Below are 10,621 nucleotides of genomic sequence, written 5' to 3' on the forward strand. Positions count from 1 at the left end.
AGCGAGGACGTCTTTAATCTACGCACCGATGACCGATATTAGTCTATATTTTTGAGTTTGTGACGTCCCTTCTCCGTCTGTGGCTCTCGGCCTGTAAATATTGAAGAGAAAAAAAAACCCTCACAAATACATCCTTCTTATTTAAAGTTGTATCAGTCAACAGCTGTAGTTTTTAAAGGTCCCAAATTGTATAAATTCAGATCTCTGTTTTGATCATGAAGCCGGTCTAGATGCTAAATAAATACTGGGAAAGTGTCAAAACACAAATGCACACAACCTGCATCCAGAAAATGTGCTGTTTGGACTTTCTGTAGGTTTGTGATGTCACAAACTGATGTTACACGACCGGACCTCTGCACGTCCCGCCGTCCTGCCGTTTTACGTGGAAGAAAACGCCCAACGGTCGTTCCGTCGCCGAGCTACGAAACCGAAGAGATGCTGAGGTTGGCCCGGGCGTATGTCAATCAGAAGAGGTGTTAGCCAATCAGGAGAGAGTGTCGCCTTAAAGGTACAGACACACAAAAACAGTGTGTTGTTGGCTGGAGCTGAAGAGAGATGATCCTTAAAACCACAAAAAAAATATCTTATGGATCAAGACTGAAAATAAAGTGTTAATATGGGACCTTTAAAAAAGAAAAGAAAAGTGTAGGGAATCGTGCATTTCCCCGGCGGATTAATCCTTAATCCGTGTTTTAGGGACGGTTTATGTCAAACACACCTGAAGAGGCCTCGATCTCTTTTAAATCTCTCCGAACCCGTTTCCGTCCCGAGAGGAAGTCGGAAACCGTGACGACGGCGTTCGAGGCTCAGCTGCCGTGCTTTTTTTTTTTTTTTTGCTTATGTGAGCTCACCATCGACGTCCTCAATAAACAAAACCAAACCACCGAGGTGTCGTGTGTGTTTCCATTTTATTTTTGGAATGTTTTTCCAGTTTTTTTTTTTTTTCCTTCCTTTTTTTAAAGCGTTAAGCAGTTGGATCTTTGCTCTGCGGGTTAATTGGGTGTTTTGATGTCCGGTCCTCCCAGTTAAGTTAAATCCTTTTACTGCTGCAGTTTTTCCTTGTGCTGTTTAGGGGCAGGAAATTTCTCTTATTTCTTCCTCAAACTGAAAAATCCATTCACTCAATAACATAACTTAACATAAGAAGGTGATCCGAAGGTCTGCGAGTCGCACCGAACGTTTTCCGCTGAAGTTTAAAGGCCTCATGTTGTATATCTTCAGTGCAATGTACAGAAAAACAAAGCTGAACCACAGGAATCCGCCTCGAGGTCCCGCCGTGTCTCCAACCTGTAAATCTGCTTTTCCTTTTTCCTGCCTCCACCAAACCCGCTCTTCGCCCCGTCGGGACAATTAGCGCCGCCGAAAAAGACCGAGATCCAAGCTGCCGTTAACGGCTCGGCTCGGCAGCCGGTCGGCGTCCGGAGGAACCGACGGGACACGAACGTACGAACTGGAGGAAAAAAACCTAACCGATGACACAAACCCGTTTCTGCCAGGAAAATAACATGATTTTTACTTATTTATTTTGATTTTATATTATCATTTCCACCTTTTTATTTTTGCCTTTAAAAAAAAGTTGATATTTTTTACTTGTTAACCCAAAAACATTTACTCATTTCAATTGTTTCTAAGTCAAAATTTTTACTGTATAGCGCATCATTTTTTCCCCCATAATTTTTAACCGATAAATCTGTTTCTAAGATATAATCATTTAGGTTATATTTGATTTCTTTTGCATCTTATATTTTTTAACTTCAGTGGGATTTTTTTTCTCTTTGTTGCAGGCGACTGAAGCAAATATCTCGAACTTGGATTTAATGGAAATAACTTCTTTTTGACTTTCTAACAACGGTTGTAACATCTTGTATATCTGTCTGCACCTGAAGGAGCTGAGGACCACCGTAGTTCCTCGAATTTTGTTTTCAAGGTCTTTTTTTTTTTGCCCTTAGTTCAGGGTAGGAACCTTCCCAGTAGGAACTGTAATATCCTCAGGTGATTGTTTCACCGCTTTATTTTGCTCAGACAGCCGGTTCCACCGGAAAATCTGAACTGGAGGTTTCATAACGTTCACAAATCAACAGGTGACGTCACTGATGGTTGATGTTTGTTTGAGCCTTTTACAGTTTCAGTTACCTGCACAGACACTCCAGTGTAGATGGGAGATCAATAATATGCTTCGAGTGTCAGGCTTTGTTTTTGCCCGACCGTTGCTCAGTAACCGGCTGTTTATCCATTTTAATGTTGCTTAAATGGAGCAAATCTGAATCAGAAGAATCCTGACGGAGTAAATGTGGAAGATTGAAGCATTCAGAGTCAAATAAATGGTTTTTATTCCAGAAAAAACTAGAAAATCCCCTTTTTATGGATATCAAAACTGCAAAAAAAACACCATCAAAGTGTAAAATGAAGGATTCATGATAAAAGAAAAAAGTCTAAATGCACTTTGAGTCCTGCCAAACTCTTTACTGAAAATATATTAGATTTAATAAAACCTTCTTACAAGCTCATAAACTGTATTTTGGAAACAAAAAGGAGAGAGTTTCCAGTTTGTGGTTGTTTTTACGGTTGGAGCTGCGGACTGACGGAGCTCAGAAAGCAAACAGATTAAAGGCTTTGCAAACACAAACCCATGCAGAGTTCCTGAGGTCCGAAGTGAAGCCGCTCTGGAGGCTTCCAGCTGGGCTTCAGGTTTAAAGCGGGGGCTCGGGTCCCGCTCACACCTGGCTTTAAAGTACATATTGGGCGATCCCATCCTGAGCTTGAAGGGCTTCGGGGTTTATGAGGCGGATCTGGGCTCTTTACAAATCCTGTTTTGACAGTAAATTCACTGAGCCAATTAAGCAGCTCAAACTCTCATTAACGGCAGTAAAACTTCAAGTGAATGTGGACTTTATGGATAAAGTGAGCAAAGACTTCTAAAACGGAGAAATGCTCTCGTTCTGTTGCTGCTGTTTCCTTCATACAAGCTGGTGAAGATCAGAGTATCTTCAACCTAACTCAGATTTGTTTATTACCTTTCACCCTGTTCACACAGTATTTTTAATAAAGTATTTTTACGGTTTACCGAGTGGCTATTTGTACTTTTTAAGTGTATTTAACTTTTTACAGAGAATTTTTTTTTTTTGCAAAAACTTTTTTAAAACTTTTTTTTTTTTTTAACAAAAATTATTTTTCAGAGAAATTTTACTTTTTTTATTTTTTTTTTTTTTTTTTTTTTGCTTTTAACAGTAGCCTGTTTACAAAGTATTTTTAACAAAGAAGTTTTACTTTTTAGAGAATTTTTATTTTTAAGACTATTTTTTATATTAAAAGAAAGTAAAAATATATTTTAATTTTTTGATGTAAAAATATATTTGTACTTTTTACAGTTACTGTTTACCGAGTGGCTATTTATACTTTTTAAGTGTATTTTACTTTGTACAGAAAAGTTAAGTCCTCCCACTCTGCAACGGCCACACCACCACTGCCAAAACGTTTAATGATGCCCTCAGGTGCTGCTCGTGTGTGTGTGTGTGTGTGTGTGTGTGTGTGTGTGTGTGTGTGTGTGTGTGTGTGTGTGTGTTAAATTAAAAAGATGTAATCCTTCAGTTCTGTGAAGCTGTGAGTTAACAGTTCAATCCTGCTGGAGGAAGAGGAGTAGGAGGAGGAAGAGTAGGAGGAAGAGTAGGAGGAGGAAGAGTAGGAGGAGGAAGAGTAGGAGGAGGAAGAGTAGGAGGAGGAGGAAGAGTAGGAGGAGGAGTAGGAGGAGGAGGAGTAGGAGGAGGAAGAGTAGGAGGAGGAGGAAGCATCGGCCTCATTTTTCCAACCCAGAAGCTACGTCCACTTTTATATCCAGTCTGTTGGTGTAAACCCAAAAAAGTCACTTTTTTTTTCTGCCACTGGCACAAAAGAGAGAAGTTCTTCTCCTGCAGACTCAGAGCGGTGAAGCTGCTTCTGAAGGTTCTTCAGGTTCTTCAGGTTCTTCAGGTGTGATCCTGGGAACGCTTTACGAGTCGCACCATTTGTCCTGCAGCAGCTCGCGGTGCTTCAGCTGTCCCGAGTCCTGCAGCAGACCTCAGGGCCTGAAAGCTCACACCTTCACAGCTGGGATGTTTTCTACATTTACTGACTGTTCATCGTCTGAGTAAACGGATGACGCAGGTGCTGAAGCCGAACCTCAAACCTGTAGGATTGACTGCACCCCAGGACGGTCAATCAAACAGCCCCGCCCCCAAACATACGTGTCCGAGTCCTAATATCTGATGAATGCCGAGTTATTTCCAGAACTCCGATCAGAAGGAGCGAGTTTATCCAACGACACCATGATGACTCGTGGAAAACATTTACTGACTTTCTATTTCAGGAGAGAACTTGATTATTTTTTAGTGGGAGTCTTTTGGAGCAGGAGGTTTGTTGGGGCCAGCCCCTAGTGGCCCTCAGCGGTACTGCGTTTTAAGAGATTGGCATCACTTTTTAGACCCAGAGACTTCAACCAAAGGGGTCATGAATCCCCACATCATTTACTGAGTCCAGAACCAGGTTGAAACTAGTCCGAAATCAGTACAAAACCAGGTCCTAAACCAGTTTAAACCGAGTCCGAAACCTGTCAAAAGCCAGCTTAAAACCAAGTCTAAAATCAGCCCAAATTCAAATCTGAAACCAGTTTGAAACCACTCCAAATCCCTATTTATATTTATATTCATGTATTATTATGTTTTTCTTTTTTATTGATTTAAAAAATGCATGTTTTATATTTATTCAACATTTTATTACAAATCTGAACAATACAGGAATGAACTACTAGAGTTACATACGTGATATAAAGAAAAAAATATTATAGTTTACATATAATTAAAGTGTTTAAGGCTTTGGGGTTCGTAGGGTGCTGAATAGTTTGGATGTATTGTGGCATTTTATTTATAAAAAAAAGGTTTTCTGTTATAAATTTACTTTTGTGGATGTGAAATTTTGCACATGCAGCGCATCTTTATGAGAAATGTTACGATGAATATAACAAGCAAATTATTTAATTAATAAATGAAATAGTATAATGAGAGCTCAAAAATAAAGAAAAGAAACTCAAACCTGAACGCACTGTTGAATTTGAGCCTTTTCAGTTTATTCAAAATTTAAATTCCGGATTTATTCATTTAAAAATAGACCTATTGACTAAACGGTACACATTTAAAGTTAAGTACATTATTTGTTAGTGTTTGTAAAATATTTATCAATAAGTCAATCATCTTCCTCCTGCTGTCTTTTTGAGGTGAAGCTGGTTACAAAAGTACAACAAATATAAATTGAATCGTCTCATGTTTTGTCACGTGAACTCCTCCACCACCGTCACCTCCTCCACCACCGTCACCTCCTCACGAGGACCCATTTGCTTCGCAGCGGTCTGCGCATGTCTGTTCAGGTGTCGGTATTGACGCCTCCAAAGGGCTCCTCGCGCGCATTTATGAGCTCCGTCCGTTCACACCTCAGCAGACTTTCCCACGGTCCCTGTCTTTCACACCCCCACCCCCACCACCACCACCACCCTCCTCCTCCTCCTCCTCCTCTTCCTCCCTTTGGGGCACGCGACGCACACCGTGTGGTGTCTCACCTCAACAAAAGCTCGTGCCGCCTCTTCTCAGACCATTTGGGCGCGTGTTAGACAAAAGGTGACAAAAGGTGAGCTCGGTAACACCTCCCGGGTTTGTGCACGCGGTTTGATGCCGACTTGCGCGTGACAGACTGATGTGACACAGGTTCGATAAACATCAGTGGCACGCGCACCTGTCCGTCTGGAAGCGGGGGGAGCGCGTGGCGTGGCCGGCCTTTGTGGAATCTGTCGGACCTTAGAGGAGGGGGGGGAGAGAGAGGGGGGAGGAGGAGAGAGAGGGGGGGGAGGAGAGGGGGAAGGAGGGGGAGGGGAGGGGGTGAGAAAGATCAGATCGATAAGCAGATGGCTCGCGATCCAATATGCGCATATCGTCGGCTGCTGCTTCCTGGTTTGTGCGCGCACGCCCTCCCTGGGGAGGGGACGCTGCACGCGCTCAGCAGGTGTCTCTGCTGACTGACAGATGAAGATGTGAGGATGATGAAGATGACACCAACCACTTTCACGCGGACTCATTTAAGTTTCATCAAAGTCTTTTTATTTATTTATTTTATTTCAAAGCTGAAAGAAAAAAAAAAAGTCCAGAAACTGAAAACAGAACTTTTTTGTTGTTTTTATGAATAATTTAACATTATAGTTTTCATGCTGCTCACACGCTGATGGAAATGACGTCACAGACCATCAGATATGAGTCAAAGTGTGTGTGTGTGTGTGGGGGGGGGGGGCAGTAAAAGGAGCGTATGTCCTCGCGCTCCTGTCTCCTGACAGTTTGTTGTATTGCTCCGCTGTAATGACCCTCGGTGGAGAAATCAAACACCCCCCCCCCCACACACACACACACACACACACACACACACACACACACACACACACACACACACACACACACACACACACACACACACACACACACACACACACACACACACACACACACACACACACACCCTCACACACACACACACACACACACACACACACACACACACCCCACACACACACACACACACACACTCACACACACACACACACACCCCCACACACACACACACACACACACACACACACACACACCCTCACACACTCACACACACACACACACACACACACACACACACACACACACACACACACACACACACACACACACACACACACACACACACTGTAAGACATGTCCCTTGTCCACCTCAGACTTCACACGAATGCAGAAACGCGCATCTTTATTCAAACTCTTGATCAACTTTGTAAACACACAAACAGCTTCCGGTTTTATGAAATAAAAATAATAAATAAATAAATAACGTTCTTTACTTTTCTGTCTGTCGTCAGAAGATGAAGCCGATCACTCTGATCGATCAGAGCTCGGAGGACTTCCGGGTCTCCGCTGCTCGGACATGTCTCAGGTGAGCCCGTCAACGTGGCGCGCAGAGACGCGCGCGTGGACTCGCTGCTGAGAGTCCTTGTTTACGGTCCGCGTGCGGGCTGATATCTAATTCACTCTGTGTGTGACGCTTTTGTCTCGAGCCCCCGAGGACACAGAGACAATGGGACGGTTGTTGCGCGCGTGTGTATGTGGGGCCGGATGAAGCGTGCCTCGTGCCGTGGGGTGGCAGGAGGGTTAAACTCAGGACCAGCGGAGGCACGCGCTCCTCATTAGAATAAAATCTAACCTGCAGCCGAACACAGTTACGGATGAAGTGCGTCACGTGACTGAGACTTTGTTCATATCTTTGTTTTATTTTTGTCAGTTTCCATCACAACCGTTGATTTATAATGTTTTATCAGTGGAGCTGATTTATTGATGATATATTTTATTACATATCAGACAACAGAAAGCCATTGGAAAAAATATGATTATTATGACCCAGTCATTGCAAATTTCCCCACTGCGGGACTAATAAAGGATTATCTTATTTTATTTTATCTTATTTTATTTTATCTTATTTTGTTTTATCTTATTTTATTTGATCTTATCTTATCTTATGTTAATGAATCCTCCAGTTCAGATTCTGTCCGTCACCATCTTTGTTAGTTCGGAGCGGTTTGGAGCAGGAAGTGACCATATTTGGACGAGCTGGGGGAGGAGCCAGAGGTGGATCTGATCGATCTGATCGGAAACCTGACGATACTACGTCCCGCCCACCGATAGCTGTAACCTGACTGGACCACAGGCCTGTCAATCAAACAGACACGCCCCCAAAAACAGGTCTTCTTGAATCTTCTTTTCTAATGAATGAGGGATTATTTTCAGATGGACCTCCAGAAAACTAAGAAGAAGGAGTGACTTTAGCTAACAACACCGAGATAACTGATGGACACATTTTATTCACTTTGGATTTGATGAGAGAAGTTGAATGGGAGTCTATGGAGCCGGAGGCTTTTTGGAGCCGACCTCTAGTGGCACTCGCTGGTATTGCAGCTTAAATGATCAGATATAATTATTGATGCATCAACATGTCAGAAGTTCTCTGATGTTGCAGCTCGTGGAGATTCGATCGATTTATTTAATAAATTTACTGTCAAGCACTGAAATCTGAATATTTAATTTAATTTACGATCATTATTTTAGAGTCTTAATCGTGCAAAGTAATGTCAGTAAATGCACTTTTATTCTCGGGTCTGATGTCACTTCCTGATATATATATATGTATATATATATATATGTATATATATATATACATCAGCGACACACCCTGAAGGTGAAGTCATTACCATACAGCTGGAAGCACACACACACACACACACACACACACACACACACACACACACACACACACACACACACACACACACACACACACACACACACACACACTAAAAATGTATCTGACGTCTCCAGATAGATCCTCCTTGAAAAGCATCAATTGTTCAGTCTGCAGCCCCCCTCCCCCTCCCTCTCTCTCCTCCCCCCTCTCCTCCCCTCTCTCTCTCTCTTCTCCCCCTCCCCCCTTCTCTCTCTCTTCTCACCCCCCCCCCCCCCCCCGCCGTGCAGCACTACTCACCAGAAACAGAAAGTGATTGACTGTTCTCTGATTGGTTTTGAGATTCGGGTGGTGGTGGTGGTGGTGGGGGGGGGGTTAACACGTCTTCATATGTCATACTACAGATTTTAAACACACACACACACACACACACACACACACACACACACACACCTTATGCGTGTGTGTGTGTCAGTAAAAGGAGCGTTTGTCCTCGCGCTCCTGTGTCCTGACAGTTTGTTGTATTGCTCCTCTGCAATGACCCCCACGGTGGTGAAAGCGAATCACCCCCCCCCCCCCACCCCCACCCCCAGCCCTCCACACTGTAAAAAATGTCCCCGTGTCCACCTCCTCCTCTGAGACTTCATATTCACGCATCTTTTTGCACATTTTGTTTAGCAGAACGTTAAACTCAAACCTGCGCAGCAGCGACATCCCTGCAGCTCGTCTGCGCAGCCTGGCGCGCTTCATGCCTGTGCAGATTGCCCGCTGCTGCCCGGAAGGACACAAAAACATCTAAACTCACACAAACTGTCCCGGCACGTGGGCAGCACTGATGGGAACTTATCCGCCTGATTTGTAGTAAAACCTTTGTAGTATTGTTTCTTTCTGCCCGCGAGCTGATGTCACTCCTCCGGTTTGACGGGGAGTTTTACTCGTTGGATTTTTGTTTTGTTTGTTTGTTTGTTTCGTTTTTGTGGAGCTCCGTCACTTCACGGCCGCAGCGCGTGTTTCAGGAAACAGGTTTCTTGTTCTTCAGGTGGATATATATTTTTTTACAGCGCCCCTCTTCCCTCCCCCCCTCCCCCTGCCCCCCCCCCCTCCTTGCCCTCCTCCGGTATAAAGCGGAGGTGTGACCGCAGCTGCTTCAGTCCAGAGTTCAGCAGCCGAGCGGATTTTACTCCCTGTCGGTTTCTTTTTTTCCTCCTCTGACTGAATGCTCCTCTGACTGTAATCCTGCGTTTTTAATTCTCTCCCGGAGCGATTTACTTTGATTTTTTTTCCAGGTGATACTGTTGTTTCCTTTGGAGACGTTTGGAATTTACGCACTGGTGAACCCACATTGGACACTGCGGCGCATTTTTGCCCCCTGACGCTCCGCCATGGCGCGTTTGTTGATGCCGTGTCTCCTGCTGTTTGTGTCGGCGCAGAAGGTGAGCAGCACCGGCAGCTCTTCACCTGATCTTTTCACTTTAAACCTACGTCTTAAAAAAATATATATTCTGCTGGTTTGTGGCTCGCAGGGAGGTTTGGCGTTGTGCGCTTTTACGCGCTGCGTGCATGAACTGTTATTGTGGTTTTACTTTATTCATGCGGGACCTCAATTACTTCCAATTTATTTTTTGAGATTAGTGTTTATATAAATATTAAAACATGCAGCATAGAGAGTCAGAAGTCACAAACATCTTTGATTTCTGCTAAAAAAACAACAACTTGTTTTAAAACGTTTTTCACCGCTTTGCAGCGACTGTTTGTGCTTAATTTCCCGTTTTTACTTTAACATTTACACATTATTTATTGTGTGAGATTATATATTTTCGTTCCCTCTCAGTAGTTGAATCCCCTCTGCTCCCCTCTCCCCCCCCACCTCCGTCAGGCCCTCTCCTTCGGGGTCTTCGAGCTGAAGATCGACTCCTTCACCAGCTCCCGCGACATCTGTCGCCTGCAGTCCCGGGACTGCCAGATCTTTTTCCGCGTGTGCCTCAAACACTCGCAGCACGTCATCAACCCGGAGCCGCCGTGCACGTACGGCACCGCGCTCACAGAGATCTTCGGCGCCGACTCCAACTCCATCTCCGGGAGCGCGCCTATCAAGGTGCCCCTCCAGTTCAAGTGGCCGGTAGGTGACGAAAATCACACGAGCTCTCCTTCAAACGACTGAACGTTTCGCGCCTTCAGTCGTCCTGTAATCTGCTGCTTCACGTCATTCTGGGAGGACAGATATGGACATGACGTCACATATTCAGCAGCTCTTTCAAAATAAAAATAAAAATAAACAAGATGAATAAATACAAATGATTTAAAAAATCCTGACCGTCTTGCGTGACCTCCGCGC

General features: G+C 44.0%; 1 protein-coding gene across 1 annotated transcript in view; it reads left to right on the plus strand.

Moving 5' to 3' along the window:
* The first annotated feature begins 9,454 nt into the window (after positions 1 to 9,454).
* Positions 9,455 to 10,621, plus strand: part of dlc (deltaC) — a 17,834-nt gene continuing 16,667 nt past the window's right edge. The window contains exons 1-2 of the mRNA XM_069710470.1: positions 9,455 to 9,719; positions 10,163 to 10,405. Coding sequence (XP_069566571.1) covers positions 9,669 to 9,719; positions 10,163 to 10,405 — 294 coding nt within the window. The 5' untranslated portion in view covers positions 9,455 to 9,668. The remainder of the gene's footprint in view (positions 9,720 to 10,162; positions 10,406 to 10,621) is intronic.

Source organism: Brachyistius frenatus, unplaced genomic scaffold, assembly GCF_029030835.1.
Source record: "Brachyistius frenatus isolate BFR_SWC_R1_liver_20210118 unplaced genomic scaffold, ASM2903083v1 Contig_92, whole genome shotgun sequence".
Taxonomy (NCBI): domain Eukaryota; kingdom Metazoa; phylum Chordata; class Actinopteri; family Embiotocidae; genus Brachyistius; species Brachyistius frenatus.